This window comes from Lepisosteus oculatus, chromosome 3, assembly GCF_040954835.1.
Source record: "Lepisosteus oculatus isolate fLepOcu1 chromosome 3, fLepOcu1.hap2, whole genome shotgun sequence".
NCBI lineage: Eukaryota > Metazoa > Chordata > Actinopteri > Semionotiformes > Lepisosteidae > Lepisosteus > Lepisosteus oculatus.
This window is the reverse complement of record NC_090698.1, coordinates 68,147,428-68,172,461: the sequence shown is the minus strand read 5'-3', so window position 1 is coordinate 68,172,461 and position 25,034 is coordinate 68,147,428. Positions and strand designations below refer to the sequence as shown.

Sequence of the window (25,034 nt, the reverse complement as noted above, 5' to 3'; positions counted from 1 at the left end):
ATGAATTATTGGTGCGTGGATCTCACTGTAATGTAATGAAGGTTTAAATCACTGAAGAGAACAGGTGACTCACTACTGATGGTGCTGGGGACATGTTTTTGGGTGTGTCAGGCCTCAGGGATAAATCCCTTCCTGGAGGTCACAGGTCAGAGAAGACTCACAAAGATGTTTCCATCACTAACACTACCTGGCTTGAACAGAGAGATCTTTCTGGAGGACTGGGTTTGTTCGGTGGTCCTTACCATGTTATCAATTGGAACTGAATTTTGTCGGCAAAAATGAAACTCAGCTTTCCAAACCGGAAATGCAGAGTCACACAATTGACTTACAATACCTACTGTAACTCACCTGTAGAGTTTAGGATAATGTGTATAGCATGTAGATAACTGTAAAGATGAAATAAGCAGTCATATCATCCACAGACCGGAAATTAATTGAGCAATGAGTGTTTTTTTTTAATTGCATCTACTCTATGGGTTCATGCTTTGGGAAATTGGAGTTATCCATTTGAGTTACACTTCATACAGTATGGCTGCACAGTGTCCTGATAAATTACAGTGTGGGGTCACACAGAGCTAAATCTGATTCAGTGATAACCCCATTTGAGTTATTTTCCATAATTTTGTTCTTTTAATTTTGACTGCATTTTTGCCATTTATATTTTAAGAACAATCACAAAAATGTCACAATCTATAATTTTACACAATTGTATAAGTTAAGCATGTGATTAACGAATCACATTACCAAGCATTAAAGAAAATACATCATAAAGTGCATCCAGCAATGTCTAATCTATTGACAGCAAATAACAGCTACTTTGTGGGAAAATTATGAAAATGCTTCCCTATGTAACCCTTGTTAAGCATTAGGGTTTCAAGTCCCAAGTGTGTCTCGGGGTTCATGCTGTACAATATCTTTTTGGCAAGAATGAACAGTGAAATGGTTTACGTTCTAGTAATCAAAAGGGGATCAGAGGCATCACCAAGTTTGACTAACACAGAAGAAATACTTACACCTGCCTAAAAATATATTATTTACATTAACAGATAAATCTGTGCTAAACATTGAAAATTAAATACATTATGTCATTATCTTTGCCACATTTCCTAGATGAAGAGATTACTGAGTGTTTACTGAGGTAGCTTATTATTATTAGTAGTAGCATCAGTATTAATAATAATAATAATAATGATAATAATAACCATTACACAGTGTCCAATGCATTTGTTGTTTTAAAAACAAACAAAGCAGTATCTCCTTTAATGTGAAATATTTGTACATAAAGGATAAACACATAAGCTAACAAGTTGTTGAATTTCCTTTCCCAAACCTATAAAGGCTCTAATTAAGTCGCTGACTGAATTAAAACTTTAAAAACATGCTAATTATAGCTGCCACCTAAATCAACAACAGTGCTTGCATGAGCAACGGCAATAACGATGCTAGGATTAATGGAAAATGCCGTATTAATCCTCTTCTAATTGTTCCTATTAATTATTGAAGTACTGTATATAGTAAGCTATACAGTAATATCACGATTTACAGAATTACGGGCAACAGTGCAATTAGAATTTGATTGAGCTAGAACATTTAATTATTATTCATGTTATCACTACGAGTGAGACACAGGAAAGGCCACAGGGGACACTTAGCTGGTCATCTTTAACGTAGTGTTACCTAGTCAGGGCCTAATCATGCGTGTGCACTACAGGCTGTACCAGTCCTGCAAAGCTGCTTGGTGAAGTGAAGGGATTTGCTGAACACACATTTAAAAAAAAAACAAAGAAAAAAACCCGCAGCGGACCACTGTCATGTTTAAGCTCGACAGGGCTTAAACTGAACGCCACCGGCCCAAAAGACCAGATGTAGCGGGGTAGCTGGGTTTTTTTTTTTAGAAAACGTGGGTGACGTTCAGCGTTGAGACAGGTAGCCACCAGTACAGTACCATGGACGGCACCTCCGCATGATGAAGTAATCCACACACACACTCACTACGCCGCTCACTCGCTGTGGTTTGTTGTAAAAAAAAAAAAAACAGAGAGAGAGAGAGACAGTCTTATCTGAGACCGACACCGACTCGACAACAACGCACTGTGTTTTGGATCTGTTTTGAACTAAATCGAGATTAAAAGAAGACCCCCCCCCACCCAAATCACGCCGATGGGGTCGGGTCTCCTCCCAGAGACTGAGCCGAGAGCGCCGTGAGCCCGAGTGGCGCAGGAGACTCCCCAGACAGGCAGAGCCCGCAGCCGGCTCGGTGCCCCCCCAAAATAAACAAATACAACATTAAATGGTTCGTCACTGCTTCTGGCACTGTTGTCAAGTCTTTTCAAAATCATTTTCTAACTGCCGACCACAACTGGAGGGGGGGGGGGGTGGTACAGTATATAACGGATTTTCTGTTAAAACAAAATGCCGATGATTTATTATTTTTCCGCTGTGACAACAAACCGCATTTTCAAAACAATTACCTGCCGTAGTACAGTTTCCGTTCCCCTTGACCTTTCGGCCACAGCACCCCCCGATACATAAATATATTTTGCTCATTAATGTCTATCATCGGAGCTTTAATCGTGCTCGAATTTCTTACCAGGGGCTGCATCTCCGAATGGACTGTCGGCACTTGAAATCTGTCTATTTCTTCCATCATTTTGGCGGCGAATTGTTTTTTTTTTCCTTCCCCTTCGCGGTTATTGCGATATGACAATTATATATAAGATTGTGCGTCTTTCAGATTTTAATTCGGTTTGAGGATGCTCCTGCTTTCTGCTTCATCCCAGCTACGAGGTTGATCAGCGGTGACTCAACAACTCACTTCCGGGTCCGGGAGCTCCACTTCATTACTCATTCAGTAAGGAGGCGGTTTCACTTATTCATGACCCAGCCCAGTGGACCCCGAGAGGCATAGGGACAATAACGTGTGTGTGCATGCTGTACACTGCATATAGTCAAACATATTCAAAATACGGGATAGTTATATCCATAGAATGAATAGGTTTGGAGGTGAATAACCCCATCGGCAAATTTGTTGGTAATTTGCTTTGTATTTACATAGAGACCCAATTCCCTCTTTAAACCCCGCTCCTTTTATCCTAAAAAAAAAGTTTGTTTGATATATACGCATAAAGGATCGACTGCAAGCAATAAGCGTTCAGATTGCGTCTTCATTTCGAGAGCTAACGCGAGGGCAGTCGGCGCGGCAAAGGTCCTGAGGGATACCCAGCTTTGGGTTGAACTTTTGGGGCTCATCTGATCTGCAGCTGCGCACTGGTTTAGGACACTGTCTCCTGATTGTCTGTGGCACAGAGGGCGCTAAACAAACCTACTCCTAGTAATTGCATAGGAATAGCAGAGAAGAAAGTATTCCATACAGTAACTTAATGAATGAAGGAATAAAGGATTATATTTAAAGAAATATTTGAAGTAAAAATAGGTTCCCAATTCTCACATTTTTTGATACTCCCTATATTACTGAGTTTCTGTTATATCAGAAAATGATTTGTCTGCATTCTGGAATTTACAGTATTCTTATACCTCAGTTGACAGCTGACCTCAGCCTTTTGTTCACGTGTTACTAACCTCTGAAATCTAGTGTTGATGTGCCTGTAGGCCTAAGGTCTGCTGCTATCACAACTGTGCTAGAAAAACCACTTCAGGACCTCCAAATGCTTATCAAGTGCCCCCTTCTTTTAAATCTGCCTTTTCCAGAAAACATGGTAGAACAGGCCGTTGCAGCTCTTTTAAAATCTCATCTTCCACCCTGTGTTTTCACTTTATTAGTTTGAGTTCTGTTTGACTATCAGGAACCAGTTCGTAAATCCTGGATGTTTAAAATCCGATGCTGGTCCACTTAACTAGCGGTGTTTTTCTGCTTACCACAGGGTTCTCTTCTGAAATCTTTTTTAGTGTTTCCCTGGATCCTTTTTCTTGGTCAGTTTATGTGCCATCTTGTGGAGAGTGACTGCACTTCACAGGCAGACACAGTGCTTTTAAATCAGGTGTATTTGGATTAATTAAAGTATTTTTTTTTTTATTTTCCCTTGCATGAACCACCTCTTCTAACACCTTGTGATGAAACAGTTTGTTTCAGCTGGTTCTTGGGATGCTCAGAGCACAAAAAGGCTAGCAAGTGCTTCCAGGCTCTTGACACAGTGTGGAATTTGAGAGAAATCTTCACCGTAAAAGACTGGGCATCGTGATAAAACATCTCAACCAAAAACCTGTGCAAGGGCACCCCCTGCTTGTAGACTCTCCTGATTATGGGAAAGTATGAGTGGTATCTTATAGGTGTCAGATGTCAAGATACCCAGCAGCAGAAACCAGTCATTTACATCTTCAAAGAACCACCCCTGGTGCCATCGTCAACGAATCACGTCCAATATTATCCCATAATCTGGATAATATCCCGTCTATATTAATGCATACACATTGTATTAATGACATCACAGGAATTAACACCTTGAGTTTTGGACTAACAGGCTAACACTCTCCTCATGGGAGTTGCAACTGAAGGGGTTTCAGCAAATCTATCAGAATCTATTGCTGTCTTGGATAAACGTTATCGATTTTAAACGTTCAACGTACTGTATATAACAAAGGAGCGATTAAAGCAGCGATAACATCCAAGATATTTTACCATAGGGCATGTTTTGCACATGCAAAACTGTAAGGACCTGATCTACAAATGCTATGCAACTAACAATACCAAATAAACAAACGCCTCTATAGAAGAGTTAATTAATCAACACTCGCCGAATTGAAAACATTCTTATTTGAATTTTAAAATGTATTTCTTTAGAAGAAAAAATAAAACGAAGACACGGATCAAATGTATGTTTTTCAGAACTGATTTTGTGACATTTCAAATTAAATTTCAAACTTTAAAATGTTAAAATAAACTCAATTAGATGTGTTATTTCTGACTGTATCACTGCAGTAGTAACACGATTTTGTATAGTCCTTAAATACCAACAATGATGAGCTAAAACTAATCTAATTCATGTGTTTGTGTAACTGAATCTGACTTTTAAAATTTTTATATTTATTATTGCGTTTATTGAAGGAGACGTGTTCTACACAAAAATGATTTGTAAAAACGCATAAAGAGCCAGCGTAATATGGTGTATTTCAATATAAGATAAAGTGTTGAATTCAAAATAATGCAATGCTGTAAGTTATACACAGTAGATCAATGCAAAAATAAAACGGAAATGGTACAGGTACATTTTGTAGCTACAGTTACAAATTTAAAAATAATGTCATTTTAAATTAAAGATAGTTCAGCTTCGCTTCCGGAATATTACACGTGATCTCTGTAAGAAGTTTTTTTTTCTGTTTTCAAGCCGCAGTTGATCAGGTCTTGGTTGCCAGGGGTAACCGGTGTACACTTCTGCAGTTCGTGTTGTATCTCTGAATAGCCGCCTGTTCAGCTTCAGTAACTGAACCCGCCAGGTTACGTTTTTTTTATTTAGTAGTGTCATATAAGACAACATAAGGAGAAACTTTGAAGATCATTTTTTCCTTCATTTGTTTTTTTTTGTCAATGGCGTTTAAGTTATAGGGGGACTTTTACAACGGTTACTCTGAAAACAATGCCTGTGCCACATAAAACAGGAACCGTGAAATCCAAGCAGGTAACATACGATACCTTTTCTTTTCTAATTTTCACTTATATTATTGAAATATAAAGATACAGCAGCAAAAATGCAAACATACTGTATTAACCCAAAACACATCAGAGATAAGATACTTGAATCTTCCCGCGTTCTTAAATACAATTATTTTAGTGCTTATTAGATACCTGTGCAAACTTTTACGATTTAAAATTTGAGACTCAGAAACGGTTTATCGCCATAAACAAATTCCTTGTTGGCATAAGACGGTCGTCATTCGCAGTTTATTTCCCCATATGTTTGTCTTTATTTAAAAACGCCTGATGAATTACTTTCTTAAAAAAGATATACATACTGTACTTTATTTCTGTGCATGTCAATGGTGACTGAAATAGCCCGTGAAATAATGAAATAAACAGCAGTAGCTCACAGCTTAGCTGAGCCGTATCCAGCCTTTGGAATACCAATATTGATGTAATCGAAGTACGATGATCATTTCCAGACTAATATTAGTGATTTATGGAAACAATAAAACTAAAACAGCGTATAGTCTATATTCATACAGCACACGAGGTCTATTGATATTTATGTTGCTTATGCATTTCAGGGCTCAAGTCAAATCCCACCCAATGCGGTCAAGCCACTCCCTGCAAAGCTTGCAAAACCTGCAGGGAAGAAGAAGGTAAGAGAGGTTACACTACAGCAGTGTAGGGACTGGAGGGCCGGTGGAGTTGGCCTCCTCACTGGAAGATTGTGGGTTCAAATTGTCGGTGGGGGCATCGATGTTGTTCCTTTGAGCAAAGTACTTCACTCACATTTCTAGAGTAAGATTTTCTGCTTTCGAAGTGGATGTACAGGTAAATGTTGCTTTGGATAAAAAGCGTCTGGCAAATAAATTGGTACGAACTTTTGTCTTGAAATAGAGTATAACAAGCTTTCACTGCTGTTTTATTTGCAGTGAAGTGTCAGTGATGCGCCATACAAACATAGTCTAGCGCCATTTATATAACATTTCTATTGTTTTACAATACAGAGATGGATTTACTGAACTAGTTAATGAAATAGTCAGAGAATATTATATCCTGGGTGATGAACATAAGATAGTTTTATTATGCCTAATGGCTGAAGTATTGAATAGCGGAATTATATGGTACTATCACAAATACCTAAAACCTCATCTCTTTTTGTAGAACTGTCTTGCATAACAGGAGTGTGCCAAGTGCATTAACATAATTTCTGTATTTTTGTAGCGTTTTAAAGTATCTATAGAAATTAGACCCAGTGTAGATATAGGCTAGCAGTGATAATAAAATAATATATTCAACATTGTTGATAAAATCAAGTCCACTTAATTTGGATGTGCAGCTAACAGTTAAACCTAAAAACCTAACATATGAAACCTCACGATTACAGATTTTGCAAAACAGTTAATCTTTACGTTTTTTTTTAAAGCAAGACACATAAATGTAATAGTCAAAGTACAGTAGTAACTGACAACTGGGAACGATGTGGCTTGGTTTGCTTCGTTGTAAAACTCATGTAATTTGACATCTGAAGGTGAAATATCTCTAGTAAAAAAGACAACTGCACTGTAATGATCTGTCCCCTTACTTCAATACCTGGAAAGCTCAGCTAATGTGCACTCATGTCTAAAGGGAAAGAAAAATGTTCAGACTCAACCTGTATTACTCTTGGCTGCTGTGTAGGCCTTGTCTTTTTGAAGAAGCACCATGTCTGACTCTTGTATTTTTCAGGATGACGATGATGGGACTGAGATGGGTGATGGGACGGAAGAGTGGATGCAGGGGAAGACTCTTATCAAACCACCTGACCAGCTGGAACTCACTGAAGCTGTATGTTCTGTGATATTATTAATATTTCACCCACCAAACATTTATATATACATACTGTAGGTGCAGCTCATACTCAATCACAGGATACAGAAAATAGTGAAACTGGTGATGCCATTGTCCTGTCCCACTACAAATAAGCAGTGGAGTAGTTGTTAGGTCTCTTGTCTCCATAGCAGAGTGTTGTACAGCAAATTCAGACTAAGATGCTGCTGCTGTACCTTGCAAGGTATTTCAATCAGATTACTAGAGTACATACTCTGGGTTAGGCCTTAATGTGGTTCACAGTCACCACCATACATAAGAATTTCTTCTCATTTGCTTTATCTAGTTAAATAATGAAATAAAGGATTATTAATTTGACAGTAACTTTAGCTTCAACCTAAGGCTACGTTAAGTACTTTATATCTGAGATTTGTAGGACAAGCAGTACCCAATGATTGATACAGAAATCAGCTATATTTTGTTCTTTAAATTGAAAAGATATAATGATTGGGTACTAAGGTTTTGTCTTAATAGATCTAATTAAAAAAATGTTTTACCTTGTTTTAGCATTAATAAGTCTACAGCTGGAGACATTTACAGCCTTTCTTGTTGTAACTAATGTCGTCTTTTTTCAATACAGTGGTTTCGAGCACTTAAAAACAATAGTACTGATGTGCCTGGGTTTTTCAATATTTTATATAATAATGCTTGTTACAAAAGTAATTTAAAAAGACCCATAATAAATTAAAGTTTATTAATAAAACCATTCAGGGTATCAGGTTACTGTTTGTTCCTTCATGTGATGTCTTGTCTTGTTTTATGAGTTAATGAACTCCTGAGCATCCATTATTTTTATTATTTACAAACAGTCACAGAATGAGAGTTAACAGTAATAATATACAGGATGGAGATTAATGAGATTTGTTTTAGCTTTACTAATTTATAAGTAATATATGGGATATATTATAATAGATGTATTTATCCTTCCCTTACTTAGATGCATAAATGACATAAGCTGGTTTTTACATTTTGTTATTCAGAGATACATTTTGCAGTTATAATTAATATGAAACTTTTTAAACAGATGTAATCAGGAAGCCTTGTAGAGGTATTTTTATTTCTTAGAAATACTGCATGGCTGATTAGGATGAAATACCGTGCCCTCCAAAGTATTGGAATAGTTCAGCCAACAGCAAAATGCAAACTGTAATTTTTGTTTTACAATTTCTGTTTACTTTGTTTGAATTAATCAACTATAGTTACATCAATAATACAGATAAATAACCTCAATACAGACAAATAAGCAATAACTGGATGTCCAGGCCATTAAAGTGCCTTGGATGAGAGTTTTGTGGACAGAAGAGACCAAGATAAACCTTTTTAAAAATGATGGAAATGTTAAAAGTGTGGGGAAGGAAAGAGGGTGCAGTTGTTCCAAAGAAGACCACCTCATCTTTGAAGCATGGCCTAAGCATGCATAATTGCCTAGAACTGGCTCACTCATGTTTATTGATGTTGTGATTAACGATGGCTACAACCAAATGAATTCTGAAATTTACAGAAACACCCTTTCTTCCCATGTAGCAGAAAATACTTCCATACTTATTGGGTGTCTCTTCACTATGCAGCATGACAGTCACCCAAAACATGTGGTCAGTACAACCAAGGAGTTCATTGGGAGGAAAAAAAAGGGAAATCTTAGACTGGCTAGGCCGACCTCCGGATTTGATTCAAATTATATTTTTACATGCCAAAGAGAAAAGTGCTGTTTTAACGACCTAATAATTGATAAGAACTCAAAGTGGTTTTAGCAAAGGATCTAAAATGATAACATAGAGTTTGCTAAGTCCAAATGGTTGTGGACTTCATGCAGTTATTACTTTATAGGGATAAACCAGCAAAATGGTGACTTTTACATTCTGAAATTTTCTTAGATTAAATGGTCCCAATATTTATGGAAATTCAAAATCACCGTTTGATCACAGTTGTTTTTTTGTAATATGATCAAATGTATGCATGACATTCCCCAAAAATAAAACTTATAATTCAATTATCATTCATGTGGGAAACTAAAATTAAACGACAGTAACTGTGGGAAAATTAACTGTGTTTATTTCTAAGCTACGTGAAAATTTGTTATAAATCACAGTCATATGGGTCTTTAATAGTATTATATTTGAATTTTAAAAAATGAACACTATTAAACTATACCAGTTTGTAGCTAATTTTGTATAGCTTCTTTAAAAAGCCATAGTAATTTTTTATTGTGGAACCTGAAGTCCCTTGAATTGTTCAGTATTCTGCATAAGAATTCCGAAACTGCTACTCAGTTAACTTAATACTCAGTGGACTTTAAATCAGCCCCAATAAGCTGTCTTATCCATCATAAACCAGAGGTATGAAAGCACAAAGCTTTTTGATTTAATTTTTTCCCTCTGGTGACTGTTTAAAACTTTCTACTCTAGGCTGTAAATATGAAATAACTAGGGCTACCATTACTGTGTTCTATTGAAGGTGAAATTTGGTAGAATTAGCCTGATTGAGTCACATGAAATCAGAACTTTCCTGCCAACTCTTGTACTGAATATTTTTGTGTTTTGTGAAAGCTTTGCCTTACAGTACATACCATTGATACATAATACCCTTGATACTGAGTATGACAGAAGCCGGAAATGCTTGGTAGATCCAATGCTGAAATCACATTCTCACAACAGGTGTCACCATTGTCTCAACAAATGGTACACAGCATTCCCACTTTAACAATGTGCTGTATGCTCACTGGACAGTTTGATATTGCTTTGCATTTATGGTGTGTCATGACAATTCTGGATTTTGAAAATTGTACATTTCCAGGAGAATAATAATAATTATTTGTATTTTTTAGGAGCTGAAAGAGGAGTTCACCAGGATTTTGACAGCAAACAATCCACATGCTCCCCAGAATATTGTTCGCTACAGCTTCAAAGTCAGTACCAGTTCAGGACTTTGCTCCCTCAAATACACTTGTTTATAAGCAATGCAAATTCATACACATCACATATTGATATTTTGTAGAAATGTTACAGTCTGTGACATTTAGAAAAAAAATGATATAAGACAGGTAAAATATTAAACAATATTCACTTTCATTACATTTTGAAAAAAGTACTGTTACTAAAAGATCATATACTGTAGAAGTACTATGTGTGCTTGTGTTTTTATATTAACTATCCTGAATTGATTCTTGATTGTTCTGGGTTTGATAAGGAATTAATTTAAGAAATGTGAAAGTCCTATAAGCTATCACGACAGGCTGTTTAAAAAGAGTTAAAGTTTGGGTGATCTTACTGAAACCATACAGTATATCAGAGACCATAACCATAAACAATGAAAAACAGCAATATCAGTTTTTAAGTAACATCACATTCCTTTTTTTCAAGTTCATGATCAATAATTAAACACTTGGGTGTCAAATATATTTGCTATTAAACACTTTTTATATAAAAATCAAAATAGGTTAAATGTGAAGACACAGTTTAGTTCTAAAGTTAGGAATACTGCCCATCTTTAAAGTTGTAATCTAACAGTATTTCTTATCTCACTTTAACAAAATGCTTTCATTGCTCAGGCGTGAAGTTGCCTTATCTGTGATAGAGATTGCCTGTCATTTACAATAGTTTCAGTACGGTAGGTTTCTTAAACAGAATAAATCCTTATCAGGTTTTCCTAGGACACCAGACTCTCTGATGTAGTCATATTGTAGCACAACGGTTGTCCTTTTGCTAGTAGCACATGATAATTTAAACTCTTTTTGTACCACCTATCCACTTCAGTATCCAATTTGCATTCGATTTTCACATTTTGAATGATCAGAATTGTATCAAATCTGCAGATGCAGGGAAGCTGATATAAATATTGTGTAATTGTGTCAAAATGATGTACACTATTCCCTCATTAAGAAAGTAGTTACTGTATAAGTAGTCGCTAAAATTAGACAAACATATTCTGTACTTACCTATATTTGTCACCTTCCCCTACTAATACAGTATGAGCTCCAAGCACGTACAGTATCTCATTCTTCAGTTTTTCTTTTTCACTCCTCTCAGCTGTTGTTATCTTAAATATCTTAACAGTCTTAACAGAGGTTGTAAGGGTATTGTACTAGTTACAGTACGATGTAGAAAACATTTTGAATGCATAGTTAACATTAAAATTTTAACATTTTATGTAAAACACAATTAAATGTTTTTTGATTAGGCACACTACAAATACACATTATTGATATCACCAGACATTGTGATGCTACATCTTAATTTTACAGTTATAGGTTTTATAGTCTTTGACGGCATACATTTACATGTATGTTAATGGTAATGTAGTATCTGTTGTTTTTGCCTATGTACAGGCATTTTGGAACCATTTGTGTTTGTACTGTATAGTAAAGGATAATTTTAGGAATTTGTGTTCTAGGATTAGTTATGAACAAACTTATAAGGTCTTATAAAAACTTTAAAAAGTGCTTCTTTTCAAGGAACGTGCATATAAACCCATCAGCAGTGTTGACCAGCTGGCTGTTCATTTCTTACTGGATGGTAATATGCTGCACAAGGACTCTGATGAAGCCAGGCGACAAAGAGCCAAACAGGGTGTCCAGGAAGGTATTGTATCCAAATGATCAACCAGGAATAAATAGCTAACAACACAAATTTAATGTTTTTGCTTCTGTATACTTGATGTCTGAATGCTGAGCTGCTTGAATCTGCTTCTGTATTGTGCTAAGTACCACTAAAAGAAGTGCTTTATAGATGTGCTTTTGGAAACTTTAAACAAAAAAAACTGTATATTCTTCATGTTATCTGTTGCTTTATTTAATCAGTTAACAAATAAAGACATTTTTGTTGTTTTCAGAAATAACTACCATTGAGTCTGCAACAGCAGAGGCTGAAGAAGAAAAGGCAGAAACTCCGGTAACAGGAATTGTTATGCTAATTCCATCATATATTTTAAAGCAACCAATTCATCATGTTCATTAACCCTGTTGTTTTCCACAGATATCTGCAGCTAATTTCATGTTGGTTCCTGACCTTTGTATTTCAGTGTCCCATGTTCATGATAAGTTCATATTTACATATTTACAGAACAGTAAAAAGTAGAGTATCTTTTCTGTCTTGTGGTTTTTGAAGCAAAACAAACCCAAATTGACTCATTTGACTAAAAAGCAGCATTCAGGGACTTTCAAGTTTTGTCAACAGGTTATTGAGACTTTACCAGAAGGCACTCATTGATCCTCAGTTCGTCATTGTCAATGCATGTATAGCTGCTGTAACTTACAAAAGGAATTACAGAGAGTTCAAGTGCTATGAATAATGCATATGATAAACAAAGGTACAAACCTCAAATTTAAAACCTTAAAAGAGCCCGAGACTAGCATGCCTATCTGTTATACAGTACTGTACTGGCACAGTCCTCAACCTGTCTGTGTTTTATTGCAGGCTGGTGGGGAAGAGATTGGAGAATCAGAGGAAGGAGGCAGTGGGGAGCGTGCCGACAGTGCTGAAATCACAAACAATAAGGAACAGAAACTCACCAATCAGTTTAACTTCAGTGATAGAGCCTCCCAGACATTGAACAACCCCCTAAGGGTAAGAACATTTTTTCCAATGGAAAACAGACAGTGCTCTACCAGTGGGCTTGGTGTGGGGGGGTGTATTTCAATTGATTTGGTTATTTAAATTACCTTGCGCAAAACTCCTACTTAGCCGTATCAGGTCATTGAAGAAGGCATCCAGGAAAATGTAACAATATCTCCTCTTGGATTTGGCTTTCATTTTTTTTATTATTCTGTGTTATGTGGATAGGAAAAAAACAATATTTAACATTTTGTTAGTTTAACAATTTATAAAAGTTGGTAAAATTAATTAGATTTGTGGGAATGTAATTTGTTATTAGTGTCTCTGGTGAAAATAAAAATGTTTATAAGAGGATTTTTGACTTTGTCAAAGTTTGTTAAATCAGGAAGAGAAAATATGTCTTAATTATTCAGTTGTCAAAATTTGGTTTGATTAAATAAGAAATTAAGATATGATGGTGCAATAAGTGCAGTTGTATCTACATGCAACTAATGCCATATTTTAAAACAATGAAGAATTACTTTAATTTGTTTTCTTTTTATAATATTTCATTTTTATTCAACATAGGTAATTTACAGAATAATATCTGAAAGGGTAATATAGAACCCAAATTTGTAGAAAACAATATTGTCACTCACTGTATTTATTTTTTCAAAGTATTAGAAGTGTCTGTTTCATTAGTTCATAATATCTGAAATTAGTTGTGTGGCACAACAAGGGGGTGTGTTCAGCGAAGCCCTGGATTTAGGGGCGATGCGTTGCCTTAACAACTATAGCTGACCTGGCTAATTTAGGATGACACGCAGCTGTGGATGCCTTAAGAACACGCTGAGCACTTCCCTGTAGGGGCGAGCAAGCAGGACTACAGTCCTGATACCCCAGCAATGGGACAACATTCCAGCGACAGTCCTGGGGGGGATTGTGAAGAGAGCATTGAGGCTGTGTTTTTCCTTCTTTTTTTCTTCCCCCCTGTGATGATTCACTGGGGCAGGTTGAGCTTTCTTTTGTTTTTTGCCTCGTTCCTTTTCAATACAGAAGATGCAGGTGTAGTGTATCACCCAGGTGCTGTCTAGATTAAGCTATTCCTTCAAAGAGTGTAGCTGTGCAAGGAGAGAGCGCATTAGTGATGCCACTGTGAGGCCAATGATGGCTTTGAAAGAACTACAGAGCCCAGTTGCTGAGCTGGAAGAAAATGTCCATAAGCCAACAATAGTTGAGTTGTCGAAATGCAAATCCACAATACAGACATTTTCATTATTTTCCTTTTAAATTTTTTTAACTTAAAATCTAAAAGTCTGTAGAAACCTAAAGAACAGTAAGTAGACTATCTTAAAGTGCTAAATATAACCGTTCAGAAATTTTTATGATTGCTTTTCTACAAAAGACTTATATGGGCTGTATAGTGCAGTTTCTCTTCTTGGTTTACATATTTGAAAATTGGGTAACAAGAACATCATCTCGTACAGAACATGTATTTCTTAAAAGAAATAAAAGAGAATGCTTGCTGCTTGCTTCTCTTTGTGTAGGCGCAGAATAGCACAGAGTCCCCTAAGCCCCTAGCCATCTCTTTTAACTTAATATTGTCCATGAGATATATGAGCATGCATGGCTAAAGTCATTTTCCAGTTATATTCTGGTTGCTTTAACAGGTTTGCAGTGCTTCCCAGACCTTAATGTCTGCTGTTAATTATAGTATCAGAACAATGTTTTTCATCCTTTCACTGATTTGTGGTATTAAACCCTCACCTATTGTGTGTTTTCTGAAAGATTTTTCAAACTTGACTAATGATCAGATATTTTTGTATGTGAATTTTATTTAGAAAAAATATGTTCTTTCTGTATAGAGCAAATACTATAATGACATTTCTTTCTGTTTAATTGTTAGGAAAGAGGATCGCAGACTGAACCCCCTCCTCGAGCCAATTTCTTAGCAACAGCCAGTCAGGTAAAGTATTTGATTTATTTAACACAGTAGTTTAAATTATGCTTTTTTATTTTCTTTAATAAATCTTGCAAGTATCCCAGCTGCAGTCTTACAAGGATAGCTTGCTTCAAAGTACTGCAGTTCAGGCTGTCTGGAACAATGTTCTGATTTTTTTTTACTTCCTTATGAAGAAACATTGTGTTGTACTATTGCAAATATTGTTAACCAAGCTCTAACACAGGTGTCTGGGTACATTACCAACACAAATTTTAACTGAACACATAACACCACAAAAATACAATACAAAGACCAAATTTGTAAGAAACCATGATCATAAAAACCAGTTTCAGCTGCCTGAGTTTTCCTACCTCAATGTAATATTCATTCTTATGCTATGGTCAGAGTGCTAAATAAAACCACTACGGGCACTACACGGTTTAATTCCTTATTTCTTCCCACTAGTGCTCTCACAAAGATACTCAAAACATAACTACAGATATTAATGCCAGCCTTTGATTCTTTATTTATTGTAATCTTCTCTGAATTATGGTGCACTAGCAAGTACAGAAAATGCATGTGGCTCACTCCAATCCATTTACATCCACACACCCAGACAAATCCCAAAGGAGCTCTCATTGTTCTTCAGTGCCTCTTTTTCCTCATTGTTCCTGGTTTGTAATTGCTCCTGCTGCCTGTCTACACAGTGGGACATTTATGATGCCTATGTGGAGGAGCTGCAGAAGCAAGAGAAGAACAAGGAAAAGCAGAAGGCAGCCCCAACTAAAAAGGAGGAGGAAAAAAACAAAAAGAAGCTGATGGTGACTGAGACACAGGTACAGATTTGTGGGGATCTTAATATACGTAAAGATACAGTATAAGCATTGACAAAGCTGGAATAAAAAAAGTACTTAAAGTTTTGAAGTGAACAAGTATTGACAGTTACTTTTTGTAACTGTATGTAAAATAGAAAAGGTGTTCAATATTGTGACAGGAGTATAAAACACTTACTTTCCATTGATATAAGGGTGTTATTAGGATGGCAATGTCTGACATAACTAAGCATTCCAAGTTTTTAAGCAGAGTTTAAGGAGTAGTTGCTCTGCTTTCTAATAATTTAATTGAAAAACCCCAAAACATAACTTTTGTATTAGTTGCATTCTGCCCATTCTTCTCCCCCTATTCTTTAGTAAAAGCCTGGTAGAGTCTCAAAATGGATGTCATAAACATATATGGAAATAGTGTCTTATAGTATCAATTGTCTTTGTCATAAGAGGGGACTAATAAAAAACATTTTTTTCTTCAGAGTGATGACATCTCAAAGGTGGGAAAGGTGGCCAAAATCATTGAACGAATGGTGAACCAGAATACATTTGATGACATTGCACAGGGTATATTACTGTTTGTATTATTTATTTTAGTTAAATTACCCTTAGGTCAATTTATTTCATTTAATATCTTAAACCTTAGTACTAGTAGTGCTTCTTAGAATAAAAAAAATTGGGTTGGGTGACCATTTTTTATAATCAGGTGGGTAGCTGCGTCAGCATGCGTAGGCTGCAAAGGAACAAGTAATAGGTTTATTCCATGCTGAAAAAAAGAAGAAAGAGAACACAACGTTTCGGCCGTGGAGCCTTCTTCAGGTGTTTCATTTTTTATAATGAAAATCATAAAGCTATCACTGTATTTCTTTATGATGTTTTATGTCAATGATAAAGTACTGTACATAGCAGAGTATGCATTTACAGGGTATTGTGACTGAAGAAATCTCTAGTATACTATTTATGTAATACCTTTATGCAAGCTGAGCATGTGGATAACCTGTTTCATTTACTATCCATTTTGACAATTAACTTTTGGTTTCTGTGGGGTCTCTTTTCCTGTGATTCTCTTTATCAGAGCTACGTGAGTCTTTCATTTTTCACAAACAAAATGGCCATTCATTTTTCAAATCCTCAGTAAGGCAGACCTGTATGTGTGAAATATGTTCCTTTCCTCAGATTTCAAATATTTTGAAGATGCATCTGATGAGTTCAGGGAACAGGAGGGCACTCTGCTCCCACTGTGGAAATTCCAGTATGACAAGGCAAAAAGATTAGCTGTGACTGCCCTCTGCTGGTAAGTAAACTGTAACATTCAAAATGTTGTTTTTTTTTTCCCCAGACATAATAATAAATAATTTTCTACACTTATCTAGCACTTTTCTGGACACTCCACTCAAAGTGCTTTACAGGTAATGGGGACTCTCCACCACCACCAATGTGCAGCCCCACCTGGGTGATGCAATGGCAGCCAAAGTGCACTAGTCTGCTTACCACACAGTACTGTTCACAGTAATGAAAACAATTCAAAGATCAAATATGGCCATGACACCGGTGTAAGACCCCTATTCTTTTCGAGAAATGCCCTGTGATTTTTAATGACCATCGAGGGTCAGGACCTCGGTTTTACATCTCATCCAAAGGACGGTGCCTTTTTTTACAGTATGGTTTACCCATCGATATGCTGGGACATTAGGAGAAACATAGACAGCAGGGTTAACGCTTCAGTGGGTTGCCAATTGTGAGTTGCAGGGTTATCAGGGTTATATTGCCACTGGCCGTGGCTTGGTTACTAAATATCTGGTCATAATCAAAAACTCAATTGCTTCTTCTGTGAGATTACTGAAATATTTCATGATCAAGCTGTAACACGTGTTTGAACAGCCCAAATAGATGTACTGTAGATAAGAAACACTAAATGTTCAGTTCTAGTTTCCAGTTCCAGTGAGCTATTCTGTCAAACAAGCTTCTCAAAATGTATGAAAGTACTTGAGAGATTTCACAACATGCTTTTGCTGACATGGTGAGTGAGCATGACTGTTAATAATCTAAATAGAACAAGAAATAATACAATAGTAGTAAATAGTAATTTTCCAGCTTATCATTTGTAAAAGAACATTCAAATAGCATAATGTACTTTAATATCTAAAACAACCAGACAATCTCAGAAGGCTTAAGGAAGGATACAGTCATGGATACAGAATATTTCATTACTGATGAAGTCATATGATGAAGAGTTGGTTAATCTTATCTACATCCTATATGTGACATTTACCTGAAAATGGAAATTTTAGGTGGGAAGGGAAACAAGGTAGTGTTTGCGTGTAGAAATTACACATATTAAAGTAGTAGGAAGTAGACGTTTTCCTTTTCACTGACCACTAGGTTGCACTACTGCTCTTGCTGAAAAGCCAATTTTATGGATTTCTGAAATACTACTTGCAAAATAAAAAAAAGCTAATATGCTTATCTTATTTTTTAATTAGTGTAGTCCAATGTTTGATTGGAAAGCCTGTATCCAGTCTTTTATGTAAAATATCACTTGGCTTTCAGAATTATGATGAGAAAAGCTATTTGCAGACATTCATATTGGGAGATTACATACATTCTACAATTTATATTTAAATGTTTATCTTCTGACTCAGAAATAATAAAAAATATTCAGGTATATTTGAGTTTCACCTTAAATGAGCGATTAACTAATACTTTGAAGATTCTATGACTATTATCAAGGATGCTGGCTGAGAAGGCAAATGTCCACAACATCTGGGGCATGCCTTCAGGTCTTGTGGAATTTTAAAGGGCAGAGTGAGTTTAAGTAAATAAGTATTTATGGAAAGTTATTAAATTAAATGCAGGTATGGATCATAACTTGGAAATGGAAGGGGAAAGTAAAGATGGGTGTTCAAATGTTTATCATCATTTAGCATATACATTCAGCAATCTTACTGTATATTGTCGGAATTGTCCGTTTAAAATATTTGAATCACAGAGCACTTAAGCATTGGATACAGAACAATCAAAGGTGGTTAAGGTAACAAGATACTCATTGGTTATTTGTTTTGTACATAGCTAATGTAATATTGTAATAATAGTAATAATTATTATCTGCAATTTCCCTCACGGGATCAATCAAGTATCTATCTATCTATAACTAATATTAAGGCCATGTAGACATCACTTTTCCACATAACTTTCAAACAGTTTCAAACCTGATTACGCATGTGTCCCAGTGTGACACTTGCGTCAGATTGGGTGTAATAAAAATCTACCAAGCTTCTGATGTCAAGATCTAACTCTCTGCATGCTGCACATCACTGCACTTCACAAATATTGGCTAGACAGATTTTTTCTTTTTATGATGAACAGATACATTTCCTTAGTATCAGAACTCCCAATAGAATTCATGGATGCAGATACAGTATGAACAAAAATGTCCTGGCATATTTCTGGTACTTCTTCATATTAGATATGATTCCAAAAGATAGACTACTGGTCATAAGCATCAGATAACATAACTTCAGCTCGAATCAACAGTGTCTGACCTCTGTGACTCATCCTGTGTGCTGTTGGAATGCCTTCTGTAGTTGAGTTAAATAACAACTTTTTAAGATGCAGTTTAAGCCTGAATACATTTAAAAGTGTTGGCAAATAGAAAAAGTCAACTTATGCTTTTGCTTTCATTGCTATATTTTCATAAAGGAATCAAGTTATTTGTAATGTATTTAATGTTAGTTTTTAAAAGCCACACCTATACTGTTTTCCAGCCCTTAGCTATACTTGACTCATTGTGCTTCCTTTGTTGAACTAAGACCAGTTCTTCTTTGTACTTAGGCTTGAATCCAGTTTATGTTGGAGGAAATTATTTTTTCCTGTATCTTTTCTTAAATAGTCAGGGTCAAGGGCGGATAATATTTAATAAATAACAACACTATTAAAACATATATACTGTATAATGTTCCAATATATGATTGTCACCTCTACAATTATTGGCACCATTGATATAGATGAGGAAGCACAGGTAATAATCTATATTTTATGCTCAGAAATATGTGAAATTATAAGAAAGTACAGTAAACATAAAATTAAAGTACAAAAAGTAAAGTAAAATTATTGTATTAGGGAAACAATTAAGAAGCTTAGAACCACTGGAACAGTGGTAAACATGCCTGGGAGAGGATGTACGTAGGTGCACATTTTCCCCATGACAGAGTTCAAGAGGCAAAGTAAAATCCAAGGGCCATAGCTAAAGAATTATATGACTTGATTTTCTAATCTGCAATTAGTCACCACCTCTGCTGTGCCAATAGGCTATTAATTTACTGAGAGCAACCAACAAATGTAAAACACCTATTTTTCAATTGACATTGGTCCTTGGATTGGAGCCTGGTCCTATGGTCAGATGAGAGCTCTTTGACATCAAAAGAAAGATGTGTGTTCAGAAAAAATCATACCTACTGTAAAATATGGTGGTGGGTCTTGATGTTATGGGGCTGTTTTACTTTCACTGCTCTATGAGCCCTTGTTGCTGCCTCAAGGTTCCACCAAGTACTACTGTAGGACATTTTAGCCAAAAGCCTAGCTTAAAAGTAGCCAAATGTTGATCTTCCAGCAAGACAGCAACCCTATGCAAGCATCAAAATCCACAAATAAATGGTTAATTGACCACAAAATTAAGATTTTTTAATGGCCATCTCTGGATTTAAACCCCATTGAAAACCTTTGGTTTGAATAGAGGGCAGTCCATATGCACAAACCGAAGAATATCAAGGATCTGGAAAGAATCAGAATGGTTTTATAACGTGTACACCAATCTCATAAAACCTTATAGAAAAAGGCTGATTGCAGTTCTCCTTCCAAGCAGAGTGTGCATCACGACCGAAAATAGGGGTGCTGGAAATTGTGGCACTTATTTTTTTCTGAATAAATTTATAATTTGAGAAATTAGTAGTAGGAGATATTCCAGATGTCTAAAATTTAAAATATAGCTCATTATACGTGTTTTTATTGTATACAGACTTGTATACAGAGTTTTTTGTTCATCTTTATTGAAGGTGACGATAATTGTGGAGGTAACTGCTTGTTCTTTTTGCTCTTTTGTAGGAATCAGACTTACAAAGACTTTTTTGCAGTGGGACATGGATCCTGTAAGTATATATTTTATTTTAAATGTCTACTGATTAAGAGTAGCACTGAATCTCAAGGAACTTAAACATCTTTTTAGGTTTAAGACCAGGGTTATTACTGAATTAAATGTAAAAATCAAATACATCTAAATATATTTAAAAATTAAACAGAAATATAAACTGAATCTTCTGTAATTACTTTTCTTTTTTACATTGTTAATTTATAATTTCCATTCTCTTCACTAATTGAACTACAGAATACATGATATTGCGACTGAAACACATTGTGAGTTTGCCATGTGTTACATTAGTTCAGACAGATGCGTTTTAAGTTGTTACTGAATATGTAATCCTGGAAGCACACTGATTGTGTCACATAATTCCTAACAAAAGAGATACAGTATGTATAGTCAAAAGACATCAAATTTTATTCCTGATCTAGTTCCATGTATAAAATTATTCCAGAATTGGAATAATAACAGTATTGTAAGGAAAGGTTAATGATTGTACTCAAACACATTAAAATTACATTCAGATTAAAAGATCTAACTTAAAAATACAGTAACTTGCAAAAGTATTCAAGCCCTTCTGTCCCTTTTAATGAAATTGCCAAATGATACATGTTTTTTTAACTTTAAAATTTTATTTAAAACCTGAATGCTCACACTTGTGTCTTCTAAGAGTACGATAAGTCATAGTAAATATAATCAAAAACTAAAGACAAAAAATGGAGTACTGTATGTTGATTGCATCAGTATTCAGATCTGTGAATTTGGCAGAAGCACCTTTGGCCGCAGTTGTGGCCTCAAGTCTTTGTGGGTAAGTTTCTAGCAGCACCGCACACTGGCTTGATGTTGTAGGGCTGACAGAAGTCACAGTGCAGTTCCAGGCCCATAGCTGAGTGCTCCCTCCACCATGATTGACAGATTGTTGTATGCACTAAACATAACAAAGTTTGACCAAAATGTTCCAATTCTGTCTTTTATGACCACAGAGGAAATTACATCCATATTTCTTTAAAATTATATGTTACTTCTTTGTTCTTTGCTTTGAATGTCTGGAGTAGGTTGTGTATACAGCAAAACAAATATTAGTTGCAACTTCAAAGTGTGCAAGGATCTGAGTATCTTTGTAAGGCACTGTACAGTATACGTGATAAATGCTACTGCAGAACTCAAAATTAAATCTGAGTAATCTGGAAGAAACCTATTTTCTAAAGGGTTACATGTTAGAATTGCGTAGAGTCCTTAATTTTATTTAGTTGCTTTAGAAATGCGATAAATGACGATAGGTATATCTGTCCAGTATATTTTGTCATTATGGTTTTCTTGTTTTGCCATTGCAAATCAGACGATATGGAAGAATCTTGTGTTGTTCACTCTTGATACTGTATGTCTATGTGAGTTCCCTGTAAGCATATATTTTACTCAGAAGTTAAAACTACATTCTCCTTCTCAAGTATTGTATTCTCATGTCTTCTTTTAAGCTTTTTTCAATGTATGTGAAAGCTCACAATTCTCATTTCTGATCAATGTTCCCTTAGAAAAGATATAGATATTAAAGTAAAATATGATTTCTCCCCTGCAGCAGTGGCAGAAAGTTATCAAATCTTCAGTTGATCTCTCACTGGATTATTTGTGGCGGTGTCCCTCTGTGGGAGTTGCAATGGGGCGTCCGAAGGAAGTTGAGTTGGCTGGATTGGTATTTATTAAAATGTCAGGCTGACTTCTCTGGAGAGAGGTCTAATGAGCGCTTTTATCTGAGCTGACAGTTTCATATTGGGCTTGAGCAGATTCTCTGCTGCTGAGTCCATCCTCCTGCTGGGAGTCTCATTCCTTTGGGAAAACTTCCTCTTCAGAGCCAATAGCTAGTTTAACAGATGTCAGTGCATTGCCATAACATCTTCTGTCCACACTGCATGTAGCTTGCCATTGCTGTACAATATCTCAATCTGATTGAGGGCCATCCATAAATTACATTAAAGCATTTCCTGGAGAACTCTTTCCAAAGCACCTTATTCATGATAATAATCTGTAAACAGTTTTATTTTATCTCTGAAGTTTTTCTTTTCAGTAAAACTTCATCCTGCTGTAGCCTGATGTGAAACTTCAAATTGTTTTATTCTTAAAACGTTATCTGTGTCATAAATTTGTCATTTGTTTTTCAGCGTCCAATAAAATGTTCTATTTTTTGGGTTATACAATCCTTTAAAGCCTTTAAACCAATTTGGAACAAGTTCTGCTATGTAAGGCATGTTTTGGTTGCGTATTATAATCAATTAGTTTCCTTCACTTTGTATATGTTTCTGATAAAGTTTGTGTATTTGAATGTGTTCTCTTCACAGATGACTTCACCAAGCAGGGACGTGGGATGCTACTGTTCTACACCCTCAAGAACTCAACTTTTCCCGAATACATTTTCCCCACTCACAGTGGCGTGATGTGCCTGGACATCCATCAAGGATGCCCCTACCTGGTAGCAGTAGGCTTCTACGACGGTTGTGTAGCTGTGTACAACCTGAAGGAAGAGGGCGAGCAGCCAACATATAGAAGCACAGCAAAGACTGGGAAACACACTGACCCTGTCTGGCAGGTCTGTCACTCTGTCTTCTGCGTTTTCAGTTTCACAAAAATATTACATTATATCAAAGTGCAACTCAACTTGAATTATTGGCCAGATGTAAAAAAGTAGTTTTTTTTATTACAGGGTTCGCATTACTCAAAAGAATAATACAACATTAGCCCTTAGCTAGTATATATATATAGGAAAAATGTAAATATTTGTAACTGCTGGGTCCACATGATAGGTACACAACTGTCATCACCATCTTACCAGCAGGATACTTGTGGAAGTCTGAGTGCTGAGTTTCAGAGTGTCATTTCACATTATATGTTTTGCAAACTGACAGGGAATACTAGCAGAGCAGACAAGTCATATCCAGTGACGTAAATCAGGTTTTCTATAGTTCTTAATATCTCAGTTCTCGGTGATATTTCTTTTTTTGCTATTTTCTACCGCAGTATTGCATTTGTGTAGTTTTCTCTTCCGTGAAACTAAACTTTGTTCACAAAAACTAATTTCCATTTTTAGTTTTTAAACACTAAAAAGCAGTGCAGAATTAGAGACATCACTCCCTATCAAAGCGAGCAGTCATAGTTTTTCAGATAAAAAATAGGAGTTCCTTAGTTCACACTCAAAGTAACAAAGTTAGCAAACAAAGTAAAAAGAAATCCAGTCTTTCTCTCTTCAATTAAATGGAAGTAATGCTTAAATGGGCAACAGATTTTGATTGCCTGATCTATACTTTGTCAGTGCAGTGATTGGACATTTTTATAACATCTTTACATTAATTCACATTTTGACTTATATTTTCTATCACACGATTTCAGCAAAGATAATCACTTCTGGTGATACTCTGGTGTTCTTTCTCACGAGTTTTTTATACTTGCGTACCTACAATCCACAGTAAAATGTCAGTTAATAAAGCATATCCCCTTCAGGCTGAAAGACTGAAAAATATCTTTGTCCTTTTTTAACAAATTATTATTAGATATTGTAGGAAATGTTTTATATTTAACTCTCTGTCCTGGTGCTTGCCTCTCTGCCTTTGAGGTGTATGTCTGCGTGGGAATTTTTGTTTCCAGAACAAGCCCGTGTCATCTGTGTTGTTCTGGCTTATATGCCTTCTCATAGATGAGCTTCTTCAGCTTCTCAGGAAATGCTTCTGCCGCCATGTGATCAGATGATGCTGCCTCCACTGTCAATTTGATGTTATAGAGATAATAGCACTTCTTCAAATGATTGATCCAGCCTTTGCTCACAGACACACTTCTTACATTTTCACTACAATGTTATCTCACACTTGATTTTGTAGTGTCTGCAGCTTCATGAATTGCTTTCTCCTTCTTCATGTAGCGTACTGTTGACTTGTAGCGTATGTGGTACCTGCATGTTACTTCTCTCTCAACAATCCATCCCCTTATGGATCAAGGATTTCAGTTTTCACATCCAGAGTACTCATTTTCTTATTTCTCTTTAACACCAGTAGGTATCTTTCTGTTGGGCTTCATTTTCACAAACAAATAGAGATTTTATCACTTCACAAAAGAG

At 35.9% G+C, this 25,034-nt stretch overlaps 2 protein-coding genes across 4 annotated transcripts in view; one reads left to right on the top strand and one right to left on the bottom strand.

Annotated features, from left to right (window-relative positions):
• The window catches only part of fam219aa (family with sequence similarity 219 member Aa), a 47,537-nt gene extending 44,702 nt beyond the window's left edge, over positions 1 to 2,835 (bottom strand). Inside the window, exon 1 of one of the 2 annotated variants that reach the window (XM_069187429.1) lies at positions 2,591 to 2,835. In XM_069187429.1, coding sequence (XP_069043530.1) covers positions 2,591 to 2,650 — 60 coding nt within the window. In that variant the 5' untranslated portion in view covers positions 2,651 to 2,835. The remainder of the gene's footprint in view (positions 1 to 2,590) is intronic. The other variant, XM_069187428.1, reaches the window with a different exon arrangement.
• A 2,522-nt stretch (positions 2,836 to 5,357) lies between these two features.
• Positions 5,358 to 25,034, top strand: part of dnai1.2 (dynein, axonemal, intermediate chain 1, paralog 2) — a 47,515-nt gene continuing 27,838 nt past the window's right edge. For both annotated transcript variants that reach the window (XM_015363333.2, XM_015363325.2), the window contains exons 1-13: positions 5,358 to 5,633; positions 6,220 to 6,294; positions 7,367 to 7,465; positions 10,332 to 10,412; positions 11,958 to 12,084; positions 12,335 to 12,393; positions 12,919 to 13,068; positions 14,942 to 15,001; positions 15,685 to 15,813; positions 16,284 to 16,368; positions 16,978 to 17,095; positions 20,902 to 20,945; positions 23,269 to 23,516. In XM_015363333.2, the coding sequence (XP_015218819.2) occupies positions 5,592 to 5,633; positions 6,220 to 6,294; positions 7,367 to 7,465; positions 10,332 to 10,412; positions 11,958 to 12,084; positions 12,335 to 12,393; positions 12,919 to 13,068; positions 14,942 to 15,001; positions 15,685 to 15,813; positions 16,284 to 16,368; positions 16,978 to 17,095; positions 20,902 to 20,945; positions 23,269 to 23,516 (1,317 nt within the window). In that variant the 5' untranslated portion in view covers positions 5,358 to 5,591. The remainder of the gene's footprint in view (positions 5,634 to 6,219; positions 6,295 to 7,366; positions 7,466 to 10,331; positions 10,413 to 11,957; positions 12,085 to 12,334; positions 12,394 to 12,918; positions 13,069 to 14,941; positions 15,002 to 15,684; positions 15,814 to 16,283; positions 16,369 to 16,977; positions 17,096 to 20,901; positions 20,946 to 23,268; positions 23,517 to 25,034) is intronic.